We start from the raw sequence: 18,530 nt of genomic DNA on the forward strand, positions 1-18,530 counted from the left end.
TACACCTGGTGAGGCCAAGGGACTGTCCCCAAACCCTGGAGGCCCAGGGAGCCTTGGGCTCCTGCTGTCCACAGCCGAGCGAGGGGGTATGGCTAAGCTGGGGTCAGAGAGCATGGCTGAGGGGATGCTGGCTCACGGGAGCCTGGAGACTGGACATTGGGAAAGAGCCAGGGTGAGCGGCGGAGGCAGAGAAAGCCACGTGGGTCAGCAGCCACGAAGGGCTGCGTGTGTGTGTATGCGCCACCCGGGGCGCCCCACTTGTCCTTCACTCTGCTCAGCCTTAGGTTCCCTTGGCAACTGGTCTCCCAGCCAGGCCCGTGATGAGGGACAGGCATGGGTACGATGCTGCGGTGCTGTCGGCCGGGTGCTCCCGGCCTCACCTGGGTCCCCCGTGTTCCCTGATCCAGTGGCATCTGCTGGCCCTGCTCTGCTCCCCTCCCCGCCCCTCCTTGACCTTCCTGTCCCACAGGGATGGATGCCATGCCTGCTCCCTGGGGTGCCTCATGGCTTTCGTTTCCAGGGACTCCCACACTCTTGTGACCTGCACCCATCCCCCAAGTCACTGGGAGGGTCCTGCTCTCCTGTATGGGCCCTCTGACAGGGCCACCAGTTGGTGAGGCAGAGATGCAGGGCCGAGGGAAGGAATATGGGTCTCATCCAGGAGAGGGGCCATGGAGGGAGTGAGCTGGGGTGATGTCCTGCCCATGGAGACTGGACTGAAGGTGGCCCTGATACCCTGGGGTGGGGGGCAGGGAGAAACGGGGCGAGACAAAGGTGGGAGCTCTGGGAATCAAGAAGGAGAGGGTGTGTGGCCTGGGTTAGCAGAGGAACCAGCAGCACTTGGGGATGCATTGGCTCCAAGGAGTAAGGATGGACCCAGAGGACCCTTATCGGAGGCCGATTGAGACCGACCACCCGAATCCCGGTCCTCTATAGGCCGTCCGCCCCGCGGCCCTATTGGCTCCTGTCTCACCTCGTCCAAGCAGGAGCTAGCCACCTTGTTCATTCACCCGTGCATTCGCCTGCTTCCCCCCTGCGGCGTGCGCTCTGAGCTTGGTACACAGTAGTGCTCAATGCGTGCTTGTGGCAGATGGAAGCCCAGTGCTGCCCCTCCTGGCTGTGTAGTCTCTCCTTCTGCAAGTGAGAACAGTGGTGCCCACTCACAGGGCAGCTGTAGGAGTCACTGTCTGCATGCCCAGGTGCCCAGTGACAGCTGTGACGTTCTTCCTGTCTCAGCCATCCGGTCTTCCGCTTGCTTGATGGTGGGCCTGGACAGCTATGGGTCCTCGGCAAGGGTGGGAAGCCCGTTATCAGAAGTTCCGGGTGGAGCAGGCTCATGGATCAGAGGCTGGGGTTCTGTGCGTGGTGGGCAGGCTGCAGCGCTCCCGTGGGAAGCTTCTGTTGGGCACTTTGAGCCTGCTGTGTGGGGTCTCCCGCGCGCCTGGGAGCCACAGCGGCATCGACCAGCTGTCTCTGCCACAGGCACGCACATGTGGATTAGGTGTGGCTTCCCTGGAGGAGGGGAGAGTGCCCCCTGCCACCTGCATTCAGCAGGCGGACACCTCTGGACTCCAGTGGTCCATCAGAGCAAGCTCTCTATCTTCCAGGGAGAAAGATCTAGCATGGAGGTTCACGCGGAGTGCCCCGGCTTGGGGCCAGACCTGAGAGGGGTCCCAGAGGCCGAGGGCTGAAGGTGTGCCGTGAGCCAGGCATGGCTGTCACCCTTCCCGTGCTCCTACTTTCATGGCTAGTTAGTCCATTTCCATTTGTTGGGTGCCACCGAGGTGGACCTTAGTTTCTACAAAGAGCTGAGGGTCCGTGATGTCCATAAACCCTTTAATGTGATGCTTCCCTCTGTCTCCGGGGCCATCGTAATAGCCAGGAGACTTTTCAATTACCTGTGACAGCAAAGTGGGCATTCTCATTTAATGCTGGCATTTTGTGTGTGGTTTTACTTCCAAAAACATCTCTGTAAGAGCACTTGTTCCAGAACTGTCTCTGGAGGTGAGGGGCGGCCTCTCCTCTCCTCTCCCTGAGAACGCGACAAGTGCCAAGTGTTTGGGTTTTACCTGCAGGATTTCTCACTATTCCTTAGAGGGACAAAGAATGCGGCTCCCCTTCCCCGTTTCTAACACTGGAGACACCTGTCCAGGGAGCCCTCCTCACAGCACATCGCAGGGGCCGGAGCCTCAGGCCACGCGGTGTGGGGAGGTGGCTCTAGGTGGCTTTCGCCTTCCTGGGCTACCTGATGAACCCCCATGCCTCCGGCTGGCCCCTCTGCAAAAGGGGACACGTCCCGATCCAGGGGTGTGGCCGAGGCTGTCGCTGTGGGAGCACAGTGACCCCCATGCATTCCTTCTGCTTAGGGAACTGGTGTGGGCAAACAGGAGGTGAAACGGGGCTTGCCCCCTCCTGCATCCAGGGCTGCGGCCTGCAGGATTTTCCCCCCCACCTCCATTCAGTCAAGGCTCCAAAGTGTTTCGTAGCCCTGGGGAGTGAGTTGACCTGCTGAGTCACAGTTCTGGGAGAAGAAAAGCCCATTAAGTTCTCCATCCCCAGGTGCAGTCCCGCTGGCTCCCAGATTGCTCCGCATGATCCACCCACCATCCCCGGCCTGGGGAACTGGGGCCTCCTGGGCCCACAGTCCTTCCGGACGTGTGTAAGCTTCCTGAGCTGCTTCCTTATGTCCCCGATGACATCCTGATGAGCAGGGCAAGGGGAGACGTGGCTGAGGCAAAGGCCCAGAGTGTTGAGGCCGAGGCTAGAGGGACCTTGATGTCTGGTGTCCACACACGGGCGACGGGGAGGGGCTCTGGTGGGGTCTCTGATGCAGACCCAGGAGGAAGCCACAGCAGGAAGCAGTGACAGCTCCGCAGGGATGGGCGTGCGGAAGCTGGTATCCTAGGCGTGAGGCTCAGGGAGCACAGAGTGTCGTGGAGCCCAGGGTCAAGTGAGTGTGATCTGAGGCTCCTGCTTCTGGAGCTGAAGGGGCCACCATGTGCGGCTGTGCTGCCAGGAGAGTTGAGGCTTGTGTCACCGTCCCTCATGGCTTTGCATCTGACTCACTTACCACTTTCCTTTCTGTGCCAGTGGACGTCAGGGATGGTGGCTGACTCCGCACGAACTCTAGGACGGCTCGGCCCGTGTGCCTGGCTCGGCTCTAGGCACTTTAGCTGTGTACATCCTGGCATCCTCAGGGAGGAGCCGGTGCCCCTCCTGGGTCTTACCGCACTCCTATGGCTCCTGGGTCTGGGTCTTAACCCACCTGGGTGCTGCAGGGTAGACTCGGAGGCCCGGCTGGGTGGTGGGAGTGGGGACGGGTCGGGAGGGCAGCAGTTAGGAATTAGCAGGACAGAAGCTGGAGGTGGAGGAATCTGAGTGATTGCCTTCCAGCGTCAGTCCAAGGGCTGAGACCAAGGTGGCCCTGTCGGTGGTGGTCACAGGGCATCTGTGGGGAGGGGCAGGCTCCCGTGATCCCCACCACATGCACACTGGGACAGCGGCTGCCTGATCGTTAGCTGTGCACCAGCCCGGGGACCCTCTCCACGGGTCACCTCCGCCTCCGGGACCTGGACCAATGTGGACGCCTCTGCTCTGCTTCCCACACAGCTCACGCGTGGACACCAGGTGGCGCTCTCGTCCATCACCTACATCGGCTGCTCCGTGTCCCTGGTCTGCCTGGTGCTCACGCTGGTCACCTTCGCCATGCTCTCGTGAGTCATCCTCCTCTCTCTCCTGTGACCGGGGAGGTCTGGCACCCTTGGAAGATGCCAGTGCAAGCCTGCCCCACTTCAGCTGCCTGCTGGGCGTGTGTCCTCGGGAGGCGGCGAGTGCCTGGCCTCGCTGAGAGCCTGAACGTGGCGCATTCCAGCTGGACAGCTGCTCCAAAGTCAGCGTTCGTCTTGAGATCCGGGGTGCAGGGAGGGGTCGGGGTGCTGGAGAGGGGAGGAGGGAGGCAGGAGGGGCTGTGGGATTGGAGGGCACCCTGCTTTAGTTGCGCTGGGAAGTTCTGTAAGGGTGTTTCTGGCCCTTGGGCTGGTGAGAGCTTGACCAGACCAGGAGGACCCCTACCCAAAGACAAAGCCACAGCTCTGTAGGGGTCCCAGGTATCTGCTGGAGAGGCAGGAAGGCCCTTTCCCAGGAGGCCCCCTTCCCCTCCTGGCTGAAGCCACATGTAGTCAGAGCTCAAGGGAGTCTGTGCCCCCCCGGAGAGGGTGGAAGCTGAGGCCCTCTCTGAACTGGGATGGAAAAGTGGAGTGTGCACTATCCATGTGGGCAGACGACTTCGAGGACATGCCGGCCGCTGCTCAGGGCTGTTGCCTCATCCAGGATGGGCCCCTCCCTGGAGGGGGTGGGGCTTGGGAGATTCTCTCTCCTCCCGATGCGCTGCTGCAGAGGAGATGATGCTCTGGCGGCTCCTTCTGGAGTCCGGCACCCCTCCGCCTGCTCTGGTTCTCTGAGGACCACCTGGCCCCCGGCCTGGCTGTGACTGTGGGCTCCCAGGTCAGGCTGTAGCACAGTCCGCAGGGAGAGGCCTTCAGCTCCTCAGAACTCCAGGAACCGTGGGGGGCAGGGGTGGCGGCAGTCGAGCCACCAATGTTGAGCTGAGACCTCAGTTCCTTGGTTCCCTCATCCCCCAGCTCTGCTCAGGAAGCCCGCCACAGCCAGGCGGGCAGCTCTGAGGATAGGACACAGAGTGGGCGGGGATTGGGGGGCCAGGAGTGCACACTTCTGGGCCAGCGGAAGTCCTCTCCTAGGGAGGCACAACCGGTGTGAAGGCCACAGCCTGGAAAGGACTGGGGTGCATGTAAGCCGGACAAGGACATCGTGAGCGGGAGCAGGAGCGAGGAGCGGGTGGAGTCAGCAAGGGCCAGAAGGGGAAGCAGGACGCAGGCTGTGCGGGGCCGAAGCTGGGGCCGAAGCCAGTGGAAGGTGCTGGTGCCTTTCCTAGAGCAATAGGGAGCCACTGAGGTGTGAGAGTGGGGAGTGAGAGCGTCTGCATGGGCTCCATAAAAGGCCTCTTTGGCAGCCCTTGGGGGCGTGGCAGGGAGCCGTGGTGGCAGCGCTGGGCCTGGGCCTCACCCCTGCCTCTCTGCCCTCAGTTCCGTCAGCACCATCCGGAACCAGCGCTACCACATCCACGCCAACCTGTCCTTCGCTGTCCTGGTGGCCCAGATCCTCCTGCTGGTCAGCTTCAGCTTCAAGCCTGGCACGGTGAGTAGCCCCACACCTGTCCCTCTCCTTCCTCCCTCTGGTGTCACCGGGGCTGACTCCGGCTGGATTCTTCAACTCAGAATTCAGGCTACATCCCCCAGACAGTCGGGCAAGGGCTGGTCCGGGAGAGGCCCAGGAGACAGCCTGGCTGAGCTGGGATCTCTGCCCACTGCCGGCCCATGGGCTGTGTCAGCTCGCGCTCTGGGCGTGATGAGGTGCCAAGCATGATGTGGACAGGTGACACAGACCAGCCCTCTGGTGCTGGAAGACAGGCCTGTGGAGGCCGTGCTGTCCTCGCTTCCTGCTTCTGGATGTGGGAGTGGGTAACAGACGACTCTGGCAAGGGTCGGTCCCCTGCAGTCTTGCTTTTCATGGCTGCATAGACCTCAGACCCCCACCTTCTTCCATTTGCGGAGGGTGAGGTCGGGCGCTGCCGGCAGGGGGAGTGTGAAGACCCAGGCCCACCTTCTCCCTGCCCTTTGCACTGGGGACCTAGGAAGTCTTAGAACCCCAGAAGGGTAAGGGCTAAAACTGAAATGGCTTGGGGATGTGGTTTTAAACCCAGCTGGTGGGAAGGAGAAGCAGACTTGCACTTGCTCCCACCAGGAGAGGAGAGGCGGCTCTGGGGAACAGAGCAGTAGAGGTGGGCGGTCTTAAGACACACAGGATGGGCTGAGGCAGAGTGAGCTCTTCATCCTACGCTATCGGGGGTCGGCAGAGCTTCTGGTCCTCTCTGCCGAGGAGTCCTCAGCCCCCACCTGCCCGTCCTGGGGCCGCTACCGAGGGAGAGCTCCACCCTCCTGGGCTGCAGGGTGCTCCTCCCTCGCCAGTTTATGGGCGCAGGGCGGCATCTAAAGATCCCCGCATGGGCGGTGGAAGGACCAGCCATGTGCCAGCCGTGTTCTCCGGGTGCGTCCGCCCTCCGGTTTCCTTAGAACGCAGATTTGGGTTTGTAGCTCTGGGTGTGGCCAGAATTCCGGATTTCCATCAGGCCTCTGGAGGATGCGGATGCGGATGCGGATGCGGCCGGTACAGTGCCGACCCCCCTCTGGGAGGGATGGGGCCCCACCGCGTGCCCTGGGGGCCAGTCCCGGAGCCACTGGTGGGCGGTGGCACCCCTAGGAAGGGGCTGCAGGGACGAGCACTGCGCACGGGACACCTGCCTCTGACACACACCCGGGGCAGATGAGGGACCTCCAGCTGCACCTGGGAAACCAGGTGCCAGGGACACGATGCTGTCCTGAGAATGAGCTGGTATCTCGGGGAGTCTGGGACAACAGAGCTTGGGGTGCCCAACAGAAATCATGCCGTACCTGGGGCTCAGTCTTTAATTCTTTAATTTGTCTCTCTTTTTCATTATTTTAATTTTTTAAAAAAAGATTTCCATACATTGAATTTGTATCCTGCAACTTTATTGAATTCATTTATTAGTTCTAGTAATTTTTGATGGAATCTTTTGGGTTTTCTTTCTTTCTTTCTTTCTTTTTAAGATTTTAGTTGACAGCAATCACAAGCAGGCAGAGAGGCAGGCAGAGAGAGGGGAGGGGGAGAAGCAGGCTCCCTGCCGCTGAGCAGAGAGCCCCACGCGGGGCTCCATCCCAGGACCCTGGGACCACGACCTGAGCCAAAGGCAGAGGCTTTAAGCCACTGAGCCACCGAGGCGCCCCATTATTTTAATTCTTGAAGGTGTTATTTAAACGTATTATTATTTTTCCTCCCTCCCATCATTGCGTCCCCTTCCTGGCCCCACGTGGATACGGGCTCTGCGCGCCAGACCCGGCACAGGTCGGGTTTAGGGACCTACTGGCAGCTGCCTGGCGCACATGTCTGCGAAGCCCCAAGCTCGAAGTCTGGCTCCCTGGCGGCTCCGCCCCTTCCCCAGAGCCCACCCCATTGGGTCGGTCTGCTCACGTGGCCAGGCTGAGCCAGTCCTGCTGTAGAGGACCGCCCACCTCTGCTGCTCTGTTCCCCGGAACCGCTCTCCTCTCCTGGTGGGAGCAAGCACGAGTCGGCTTCTCCTTCCCACCAGCTGGGTTTAAAACCACATCCCCAAGCCACTTCAGTTTTAGCCCTTACCCTTCTGGGGTTCTAAGTCTTCCTAGGTCCCCAGTACAAAGGGCAGGGAGATGCTGATGTGCTCTCCTGAGCCAATCACTGTGCCAGAGTCGCAGGTCCCATCCAAACTGTGGGGACTAGAAAGGGAGCTTGGGCCCTGGCCCTTGGGGGGGGATGAGGCATGTGACCCAGGATGCCAGGAACTGCCCATGGCTCACACCCAGAGAGATGGCCCTCTGCGTCTTTGATCCTAGGTCCCCTGCCGGGTGTTGGCCATGTTCCTGCACTACTTCTTCCTGAGCGCCTTTGCGTGGATGCTGGTGGAAGGGCTGCATCTCTACAGCATGGTGATCAAGGTCTTTGGCTCAGAGGACAGCAAGCACCGCTACTACTATGGGATCGGATGGGGTAGGTGGGGAAGGGGTGGGGCAGGAGGGGTAGGTGGGATGTGATCTTGCTTCTTAAGACATACTTCCAAGAGGCCAGATACTCTTGGGCTTGGACAGGCTTTTCCAAATCACATCCGTTCCCATGGAGAGTGCGCTGGAGTTGTCGGAGCTAATGGTCTATTTCCCCCATACCTGGAGGAGTCCTGGAAGCATCGCTCTGGAGCTGGGGCAGGGACGGTGGCTCGTTTGTCGGGGACAGCACACCAGCATCAGAGCATGGCCTTGGGTGGGGTGGGCAGCTCGCCTCTCGCAGTGTAGGGCCTCTGCCCTGTGAGTGCCCTTAGGGGAGGGCAGTCAGGGCTGTGTTCTCCGCGAGTCCCAGTGGGGACAGGTCCCACACACTCTGGGCTGCGGCTGGACGGAGGAAGGGAGCTCGGATCTCTGTCGCTCTTGCCTGGGACGGTTTCCACAAGGAGCCGGCTGCCCACCCCTGTGAGATATGTAGCTCCAAGGGGACCAGTGCGGGGAGGCCAGTCTCTTTGGGGTGGAGCGAGTCATGCTCGAGTCATGGACCCACTGGTATTACCAAATTTAGTAGGTTTTCTTGAGTCAGTTTTTCCTGATTTGTTGTCTGGCCTTAGGAAAACTTGCAAAGATTTTCAATCGTTGGGGTTTCTCTAGGCTAATTTTCACCAGTGAGGGTTGTCTCACTGAGCGGTGCGTCCATGGAGCCGCTCATGGCTTCATTCCGGAAGCCCCCTCCCCACTGACTTGACTCCGTGAACTTCCATCTTACCCACCCTACCCCGAGGGGTCCCTGCTTCCTGTCAGCGTGGGCAGAGCGGCCGTGTCACTGACCCCTGCCGTGACTGCATCTGCAAGGAAGCGCTTCTGCAGCACCAGTGACCTGCTTCTTGTTCCTGGTGCGCCTCACAGGGGTTTACTGCGCACAGCCCTTGCGCAGGGAGCCTATAAACACGTTTACTCTGCTTTGAGCTGCTCGATGTAATGTATTTGGGGTGAGGCTGTACGTTCTGCACCCTCCCGGCTTCTGCAGCCGCCTCCCTTCCCCCCACTGCTGGGGCCGCGCAGGGAGCAGCCCACGGCGGCCAGGATGCCCCCCACCCGCCTGTGAGCACCCCTGCAGCCTGCGCCCGCCTGGGCTCTTATTCGGTCAGTGGAATTAAAGGAAAAAAGATGGAAGATTTTGATCAGTATTTAAATATTCTGAGATTTTATATAAATCACAGGGATCTTTTGAAAAGTGCGGCCCTCTGGGAACCCCGAGTTCACAGTCCTGTTGGACGGCACAGTCTGGACTGTGCAGCTCCTCACCCTGGCGTCATCCTTGCGGGTGGGTGTGTGTGCGGCCCAGGTGCTGCTGTTTGCAGCGGGGGGAGCCCAGGGCCGGGCCCATCACCTTCCCGCGGGGCATGTCCTCAGGGCTCAGGAGCTGCCTCTCTCCGTCTGACTGGGTAGAGTTCACTCTGGGCATCTGTAACGACAGCACGCAGCCGGGCCCTCTCAACCTTCAGGGGCTAGTGAGGAAGGAGCTGGAGGCTGACCCCGGGCACAGGGAGACCACCCCACAGGGAGTGCCTCTTGCACAGAGGCCTTGTCCTCCAGAGCCCGCCTCTGGCCTTGAAGCCGAGTTGGGGGATGGAGGCATCACATCAGGAACATACCTTGAGGTTTTGCGAGATGTCAGGCCCTAGGCTGGACTTGTAAGGTGAGTGAACCATGATCCCTGTCCCTGAAGTGTCCCCGTGGGAACAGGGGAGATTGGGAGGGATGTCTGAGAGTTTGCACATCCCGCTGCAGATGTGTGTTTCTGATGGCCAACTCAGAAGTGAGGGGTTCAGCTTTCTCTGCAGAGGTCCCACTCGTCCCGGGCACATCCTTGGTCATGGCTCATGGCGGCCTCCCTTCCCTGGGCTGCTTGGCGCTCCAGGGAGCAGGGCCAGTGCCGGGCCACAGGGTTGCCAGTCAGGCAGCCACTCAGCACTGTTTGCTGTAAAGCCACACACCTTTACTTCCCTTTTCTGTGTCCCTGGTGGCCATGGCTGTGGGCGGGGCTGAGCAGCCCCACGAGGAGGGTCGCTGCCTGGAACTGCTGCTGGGTGCTGGGGGAGGGGAGGACGCGGAAGGACCTCACACTGGAAATGAAGTACTCAGTCTGGAGAGGCACACTCACTTCTGTCCGCACTCGGGACCCTAGTAGGCTCCCTCGTGCCCAGAGAAGCATCTGGAAGAGTGTGGCAGGTGGCACTGGCCCTCGGGCAGGAGGGCAGGCCACTTGTCTCCAGCCTCCTCTCGGCCCTTCTTTGTGAGGCCTCCGCCCCAGGTCAGGTTTCCTGGTACCCACTCCCTGGGCTCTTTGCTGTGTCCTGGCCGGTGGCTCCCACGGTCCCACCCTGGGCTGGGGAAGCACCACCGCTTTCCAAAGACAGCGCGTCCTCAACTCCACGCAGTTTGTGTCCACGCGCCAGGGCCAGACAGACCCTGAACTGTCTGCAGAAGCAGGCCATGTGCCCGCACGGCTGCGGGGACCGGAGGTGGCGGTGACGGCCACAGCAGAGAGACTGGAGTTGGCTAATGACAGTGCAGGTGATTGCAGGGACTGAGCTGAGCCGTGGAACGTCCCGTCATTCACACACGCGGCCGCAGCACAGATGGGGAGCAGGGAGCTCGGCCCTCCGTTTCTGCAGGGAGACCACGGAGACTCAGAGTGGAGACTTCCTTGAGGCCACAGAGCGGGTCTGGGGTGCCCTGGGAATGGACCCAGGGCCCAAGATTTTCCTTCTGGCTCCTACCTGCCTCCTCATCCTTCCACCTCCGAAACATTTCTTCTTAAGAACACACACACTGGGGCACCTGGACGACTCAGTCGCTGAGCATCTGACTCTTGGTTTTAGCTCAGGTCCTGGGATGGAGCCCCATGTTGGGCTCTCTCCCTCTGCCCCTCCCCCACTCCGGGTGCACCCTCTCTCCCTTTCTCTCAAATAAATAAATGAGCCTTTAAGAAAGAGAAGAGTACACACTTAGTCACGTGCTGGGCTCGGCCATGTGCCTCAGAGACCGCAGACAGAGGGGCTGCCTCTGCTCAGACAGACGCTTCTCCCACTGCCCCGTGGGGTGACCTGGGATACCAGGAGAGGGACACAGGAAGAAATGGTAGGGAGCCCCCAGCATTGCGTTTGAGATCAAACGAGCTGTGGATGCAGAAAAAGAACCTTGGACTCTTCCATTTTACCCCAGGCAGCAAAGATGCCAGCCGCAGACCCGGTGGACGTGGGCCAGGACTGGGGGAGGGGTGTGTAGGCCTTGACCACCAAGTCTGAAACCCATCTCCAGCAGTCCTTGCCACAACTTCTGGAACCCACCAGGATGGGGCCTCTGTGCCTGCTTGTTGTTCTGTGGACCCAGAGCAAGGGTGGCCCTCGGCCTGTGCTTCCTCAGTGAAACCGGGGTGTCTCGGTGGTGCCGTTGGGGTGCTGGGTGGCTGCCAGTGCCCGGGGCTTAATGCTCCCCCCACTAGGCCCCTCACCATCTCAGATGCCAGGTGACCCTCCCACACCAAATGAGCCAGGCAGAGAGGATGCCCTGTGACATTTGTGGACATGGAGGGCCCCAGGGAGGGGCTGCTGGGCTGGAGTCAGGTCCCAGGGAGCTGGCTCGCTTCCTGTGGCCCTGGGTCCATCCAGGCAGGAGCCCCAGGCGTGCAGCACCAGGAAGAAGTCTGCCTTCTCGCTTCTCATGTTCACCTGTGGGGCACTCATATGACAGCAGGCCGCGGTGAGAGCCCCCAGCCTGGCCGCCTCTCCCCAGAGGCCAGTAGGGCCCCTCTGTGGAGGCGTGGACGATTTCTGTAATGTATTTGAACTAGTTAGAAGTGAGAGCAGCAGATCAGAGATAGACCAGCTGTGCAGGAAACTCCTGTTCATGACTGTTCAGACTGAAGCTGGAAAGGCCAGGAGCCCCCGCAGGAGGCAGGAGGCGTGCAGGCACAGCCCGGGGCAGGCTTCCCTCTCCTTCCTCTGGGGCCACAAGCTCAGCGAAGGCGGGGCAGGGGGAGGGGGACTCCTGTGTGCTCACCACCCCCAGCCTCTGCTCTGGGAGTGAGCAGAAGGCAGCCTGGTTGCAAGGAGCCAGCCAGCAGGGGGACAGGTCCCCTGATGCCCTTGCCCAGGCCCCCTTCCACGGCAGGGGAGCAGGGGAGAGGATAGGGTTCAGAGGTCTGCGTGTGAGTGCGGGCGCTCATGGGAATGTGAGGGTGAGCGTGAGTTGGCCCTCTGTGTAGACTGAGGCTCCTGGAGGCTGTCTCAGCACTTCCGCTCGCAAGTTCACACCCACCGGGGGCAGGGGAATGAATGACTGAGGAATGCGGGGTTCCAAAGCCAGCGGCCATGATTTCCTGCTCTCATTGTCCACAGGTTTGCCTTTCCTGATCTGTGTCATTTCAGTGTCATCTGCTATGAACAGCTACGGAACAATTACAAAGTAAGTCAAGGGACGCATCCTTGTGTTTGGCAGGAGGGAAAGACTGCTGTTGGGGGTGTCCGGGCCACTGCCCTGTCATCCCGTGTTGTTCTGGGGGTGCGGCCTGTCTCTGTGGGGCAGGAACAGCCCCAGCTGAGCCCAGGCACTCTCCCCACAAGCAGAGGTCCAGGGGGCTCGCTGTTTCCCAAGAGGGTGGGAGCGGAAAATCCCCCTCAACTTAGAATTCTCAGGAAATGTGGGGGAGCCCAGCCATCTCGTGTGCAGTTGCCCCCTTTGGGAGCCTGGGTTGGCCACACACCTTGCAGCGGGGCCACTCAGGTGCCTTTCCTGGAAAGGTCACCTCCTCAGAGCAGGGCCCAATGAGCATCTCACAGATGCCATCCCCTGTCACAGGCATTTTGTGTGTCCTGGTCCTAGAGGTGTCAGGGGAGGAAGGGAGGCAGACAAGCACCTGGAACATTCACCCCAAGAACGAGAGGCAGAAATCATGGTGGGAAGGATGCGGAGATATCTGTGGGGGTGAACAGTGTTACCCTGGCTGCTCAGATAGGCCACATAGTGGAAAAAGATACTGGTTTGGCAACTGTTCTGCGCAGAGGAAAGTGGTATGGACCTCACGCTTTGCTTCCATCCGCAGCTGCTGGCTGTCCATCACCAGTGGTGCTGTCTGGGCCTTCGTGGCCCCTGCACTGTGCATCATTGTGGTAAGTCCCTGCTTGTGGGAGCAGAGGGGCTGGGCGTTGTGGGCCCTGCGACCCCATCCATAGCCTGTCACAGCACCCCTACCCCGGCATGTGACGCAGGGCTCTAGTCCCCAGATGGCACGTGGGAGGTGCAGGTGCACACAGCCTTCGAGGGGCAGTGTGTGCCGGTGGGTCTTCCCTCCCGGGTCTCGCTCTCACCCTGCCACCGCTGCTGCAGCAGGGACGGTCATGCATGTCTGGGAAGCAACCCATAGAGTTCCCGACATCACGGGGGACGAGAATGCCACCCGAAGGGCCAGTGAGCTCTCAGGCCGGCCTGCCGGGTGCTCTGCTGGGCCCAGGGCTCAAGAGAGGCTGCCACAAGGGATGGGGGCTCCCACTTCTGGCCGGGGGCGCCATCCTTGGATGCTGGGTGTCCCCTATGACCCGAGGTGGGGGGGCGCTGTCCTGGGGGGGGGGGGGCCTGACTGTAAAGAGCTCTGGAATCTCACAAAATTCTAAAGACAGCCTTTGCTTTTCTAGCTATTGCTCCTCCTACATTTCCCACGAAAGCCCTGGGTTAAGTTTCATCCTTTCTGATGGGCCTGGCTTGGAATGTTGCCCATTATGGCCCCTCGCTGCAGCTGGAGGAGGGGAGTGCTCTGATTGGCCAGCCCTCCTGGGCGTGGAGGAGAGAAATGCTCTGATTGGCCAGCTCTCCTGGGCGTGGAGGCGGGGAATGCTCTGATAGGCCGGGCGTGGGTGGCTGTGCTAACCCTGGGACTGGAGCAGGTGGATTCCAAGTCCGGGAGGAAGTTACGAGAAAACTGGGGTGTGGTTGGCACAGGAGGGGCGGCGCACAGGTGGCAGGGGCCCCGGGAGGTGCCAGGGAGCCCCTCTCCAGGGGGCTGCTTCTTCCCAACTCAGGGGACGCCAGGTGTGGCCGCGAGGTCGTGCAGGCTGGGCCCTGTGGGCCAAGTCCCTGGGGTTCCTTGGAGGAGGGTTCCCTGGTGTCCTCCTGGGGGATCGCCTATAAAGTCAGCATTGATGACAAAGGCTCGATGTAGGACCATCCTTCTCCTAAAAGGTGAAAGTCCTTTTCCGTGAAGTGTCGCCGCCTGCGCCGGGAGTAACTGCGGGAGAGATGGTACTTGCTGTTCCGTGGAGTGGCAGCCCAAGGCGACAGGGCGGTAGAATGACCAAATCCCGGCCTGGGGGGCCGGGGTGGGGGGCGGGCAGCGGCCTTAGTGTGGATGTCCTCCTCCTGTCACTCTCCCCTCCCCCTCCTCCCCAGGGACACAGACCGGGGGAATTCTCCGCAGGTAGCATCTATGTTGGCTAACTGAACTAACAAAACATCAATCAGTGCCCGGTAGATAGCGAAGGCTCAGTCCTGGGAAGCATGGGGGGTCAGGCACTCGGGATGTCAGCAGGTGTCTCTTGCTTGCCCCCCGGCCCATTGCCTGTGGGCTGGCTGCGTCTGAGGCACACTCTGTCTGGCGGGGACATGTGTCCTCTAAGTGTGCGGAACAGAGCGAGGAGGGAAACTGTCCCCGGGGAAGTCCTGGAGCAGTTCTGATTGGCTGCTGTGGGTCACATGTCTGTCCCAGAGCCAGTCACTGGGGATGGAAGCAGATGACTGGCCAGGCCAGTGTCACCTGACTGCTCGGGGGCCAGAGCTGGGGGGTCCGCAGGCAGCCTTGGGGAGCTGGGGAGGAGCGTGGTGCCGGTGCTCTTGTGCCAGGATCGGTGCCGGGGCCATGAGGCCTGGTCAGGGACGGCCTGTCTCCGCCGTCCCGTCGGGACATCTCTCCCCAGTGGTGCTGAGCACTGTTACCAGGAAGGAGCGGCCCACAGAAGGGCCTGCCCACACCCTTTCTGTCCCCTCCCCTCAGCAAATGCACATCTATAATCTCCAGGACCCCAGGTGGGACGCCAGAACACGTGCTGTGGGGGCCAGAACCCTGGACGCACTCCAGGTGCACCCTCCCATGCTGGGACCCTTGATAGGCTCTCCGTGTGCACCCCTGCCTCAGCACCCCCCGGACAGGCTCTCCACATGTACTACTTCTGCTGGGACCCCAGGACGTGCCCTCCACGCACCCTGGGGTGGTCCTCTAGGCCATGGCACTGGCTCTCAGCTGCCGCCCATAAGGATGTGAAGTCCTGCCTTGGCTGGGGCACCAGTGTTGACAGGGAAGGACAGGGACACCTCCCGGATGCCCGTCGCTTCAGCGTCCTCATTCACCACCCCATTCATCGCCCCCCATCGCTCACCCGTCTGCCGCCCGAGGCCAGGTGACCGCTGAGGGCAGTCCGCAGGGACGTGGACTGCTTGGCCCGGCATGGACGGGCTCTCATAAATTCCACACCTTCCCTTCTCTCTCCCTGGTTCTCGTCCCAGCTGCTTATTTGAAAGCCCATTTGACTTTGTTCCAAGTTCGCTGGCACCAGCCGAGGCTGTGGGCCCTGGTGGTTAATTAGAAGTGAAAGTGAGGGAAGAAGCTTGAGGATCTGTTAGTTCCTGCCTCGTTAAAATCCTGCGCACACAGTGCTCAAGCCTTGCATTGATGGGGCGGTGCGAAAGCGAGGGCTGTCCAGAGGGACAGAGCTTGGGGCACCACGATGGTATCACCGCTGTGTACCGGGGCAAGAGTGACAGTGGGCGGCGCCCGCCCCACACCGCAACCCCGTGGTCCCGCATCATTCACCTGGTTCCCTCTTTCTGGGCCTGGCTCCTGCTCTCTGGCTTTGGGGACAGGTGGCCCGTGGAGGTGCCGGCAAGAGAGCAGAGGGTGGGGGGAGGAGGCCTGGTGTCCACCCTTGGACCCTTCGTATAGGACCGCAGGTGGCCAGGGCTGTGCCATCCTCTGTAAGCCAGAGCCTGGCCACAGCTCTGGCCTCTGTGCTCCCCAGGTACCTCTGTGAGGGGAGGGGCACAGCTGACCCACATGTGCACATCTTGTCCCCAACTCCCAGTCCTCCTGTGTCCAGGGCGAGCAGCAGGTGCTGCTGGGAGCACTTGTCCTGCATGCCGCAGGCTCTGGTCCTCCCAGGTGTGCCCCCCCCCCCCCGGCCCCCAGGCCTCCCTGCACAGGAGAAGCTGTAGGAATGGAGGTGCTAGAGGCCATTCCGGTTGCCGTCTCCCCAGAGTCCTCTGTGCATGAGCCTGGGACAGCCTCTCCCCAAGGGAGGGAGAGGGTCGGGGGGACACGTCCTGAATAGGCAGGTGAGGGCCGGGGCTAGGGGCAGGGAGAGCCCATGGGGAGAGGCTGCTGAGATCCAGCGCGGGGGGATCAAGAGCCTCAGGCCGGGGTCCCAGGGGACGAGAGAGGGTAGGTGTGAGGGCCGTTTTGGGGAGCCAGGGGAGAAAGAAGGCGAGCCCATCCTGGTGCTGGGCGCAGGGTGGAAGGAGAGAAAGGACGCTGTGTTTGCCTCCAGCCTGCAGACGGAGCGGCGGTCCGCCCGCAGAAGCGTCCCGCGTGCCCGGCAGCTTCATTGCTGCTGTTGTATCGCCCTTGGGATGCGGGACTAGCTTCAGGCGCCTGGAGATCTTGTGTGAGGGGACCTGGGACGTGTGGCAGCCTGGCTGTGTGTGGCTGGGTCTGTGGTGAGACCAGAGGAACCAGTAACATGGCTACCCAGCCCTGTTCCGGGGTGGACAATGGGGCCTCAGGGTGGGCAGGAGCAGCTCAGGGACCTGTGGTGGTGGCCTTGGGCTCCCATGTCGGGGCTGCCACTCTGGGAGGCTGGGACAACCTCGAGGGATGGACCGTGGACGGAAGAGCTTTCTGGGGGACCGGAGCTTCTGAGGAGCCTGACCAGGCTGAGCATGAAGCAGGGCGGGGCATGCCCAGCCGGAGAAGATCTCACACCTGTTCTGGAAGGGCCGAGAGGTCGGGGAGGGCTCGGGGCGGTGGATCCGAGGTCCCCCCACCATTGCACAAACGAGGGGCTCTGAGCAGGGCCAGTGTTCTCCAGGGAATGGCTTAAGTTGCAGGAGGTAACTCAGGGATGTGTGACGGAGCCTGCAAATCCAGGGCCGTCCCCTGTCCCTGGGGCTCCCTGGGGCTCGGGGGCACGGAGCCATGGCTCCCACTCGGGCATAGAGGCTTTGACAGCCTGTGTGGCTAAAAGCGCCCGCCGGTGCTTGCCAGTTTGGAACACGTTTTTGAGAGTGTCTGTCTGGGTTGGGATGGGTGGTTTCTGCGTGTTCTGATGCGATTGGTCTTGCTAGGGCTGGACTCTCAGGGACAGTGAAGGGTCCCTGGGGCCTTGAGCTGGGGAGCAAAGGGCAGAAGTGAGCCACAGCCATCCTGTCACCACACACACTGTCCCCCAGTCGGGAAGGGAAGTGGCTGCCGTTCCCCAGACGGCTGCAGGCAGGCTGAGTGTGGGTGGCCTGTGGGACCAGCAGGTGTTTTAGGAGCCACTGGGTCTGGACGCCTGCTTGGGAACCCCATGGGTGGCAGAGTCCCCCAGGGCCTTGTTCTGTGCAGGCCTCACGAGGCAAGAGAGAGACTCCTCTGAGGAGAAGTCGGGACAGCTGGGTCTCATAGATGCCCAGACGCCTCAGGGTTAGAGTGCCGGTCACAGATGTCCATAGGGACAGGCGAGCAGCCGTGGACTCACACCACCGTGTCTCCTGTGTGTGTCTGTGTAGTGCTTTCCCTGTGAGTTGTGGCATGCACCCCTGCGGCTTCTCACGAGGTCTGGGAGCAGGACACGGTGCAAATCCCAGAGCCCCGAGCAGCCCTTTCCGCCTCCCGTGGTCACGTGACCCTGAGTGCCGCTCCTTTCCCTCCCCATTTCTGCTGAAATGCGGCCCACGAACTATTCCTCCGGCCTCTGTCAGAGTGACCTGCCCGCAGTTGTCACGGGGATGCTGGTTCACGAAACAACAGTGTCTGAGGTGCATGGGCCTCCCCACCCCGGCCTCCCCCTTCCCCAGCCTCCACCCCATGGACGGCCAGGGTGAGGGGGCAGGCCCGCTTCTGCTCTGGATGCCCCCAAACACTAGGGCTTTTTGGTTCCCAGCACAGCCTTTCCCGGAATGAGGCGGCGGGGTCGCGGGGTTGGGGTTCCGCGGGCCCCTCTCCTGCTCTGCAGGCAGGCAGCACTATCATCCCGAGGCACGGAGAGTGCTTGCTGGAGGGAAGCCCTCAGAGCCCGGTGGGGAGAGGGAGATGGGAGGAACGAACCCCCAGAAATCTTCACAGAGACGGCAGCTGTCGGAAATGGCCGCGGCTTCACCGCGGTCGCCACACCTCCTGGCAGAGGTCAGGAGGCGACGGGCCCGCAGTCAGGCACCGTCTGTGTGGCCCTGATTTTCCCTTCGGGGGTAGAGGCCTTGGGTCAAGTAGGTGCAACGGACGAGGGGTAACGTGGTTCTGGAATTTTAACCCTCGTGTGGGAACCGGAAAGAAAAGTTTAATGTACCATCCGTTCAGCTCTTTCTCAGCCTCCGCCTCCGCCGCCTCCAGCAGACGCCCGAGCTAATCACTCGTGTATCCTCGGAGCTTTATGCTGGGAGAGGCAAATGTGAATACACGTTTGCACGTACACAGGCCCGGGGCCTTTCTCACACGATGTGTGTTGGACTCAGGCTTTATGAGTGTGGGAAGAACGGCCCGGTCCGTGGTCCCCCCGCAGACTGGGCGCCCCCAGACCTGCCACCCGCTGTGGTCAG

General features: G+C 61.3%; 1 protein-coding gene across 2 annotated transcripts in view; it reads left to right on the forward strand.

The window, feature by feature from the left end:
• Window positions 1-18,530, forward strand: part of ADGRD1 (adhesion G protein-coupled receptor D1) — a 121,063-nt gene that overhangs the window by 91,731 nt on the left and 10,802 nt on the right. For both annotated transcript variants that reach the window (XM_082699343.1, XM_082699344.1), the window contains 5 exons: window positions 3,610-3,713; window positions 5,103-5,214; window positions 7,524-7,677; window positions 12,092-12,158; window positions 12,796-12,862. In XM_082699343.1, coding sequence (XP_082555469.1) covers window positions 3,610-3,713; window positions 5,103-5,214; window positions 7,524-7,677; window positions 12,092-12,158; window positions 12,796-12,862 — 504 coding nt within the window. The remainder of the gene's footprint in view (window positions 1-3,609; window positions 3,714-5,102; window positions 5,215-7,523; window positions 7,678-12,091; window positions 12,159-12,795; window positions 12,863-18,530) is intronic.

Source organism: Mustela nivalis, assembly GCF_964662115.1.
Source record: "Mustela nivalis genome assembly, chromosome: 14".
Taxonomy (NCBI): Eukaryota; Metazoa; Chordata; class Mammalia; order Carnivora; family Mustelidae; genus Mustela; species Mustela nivalis.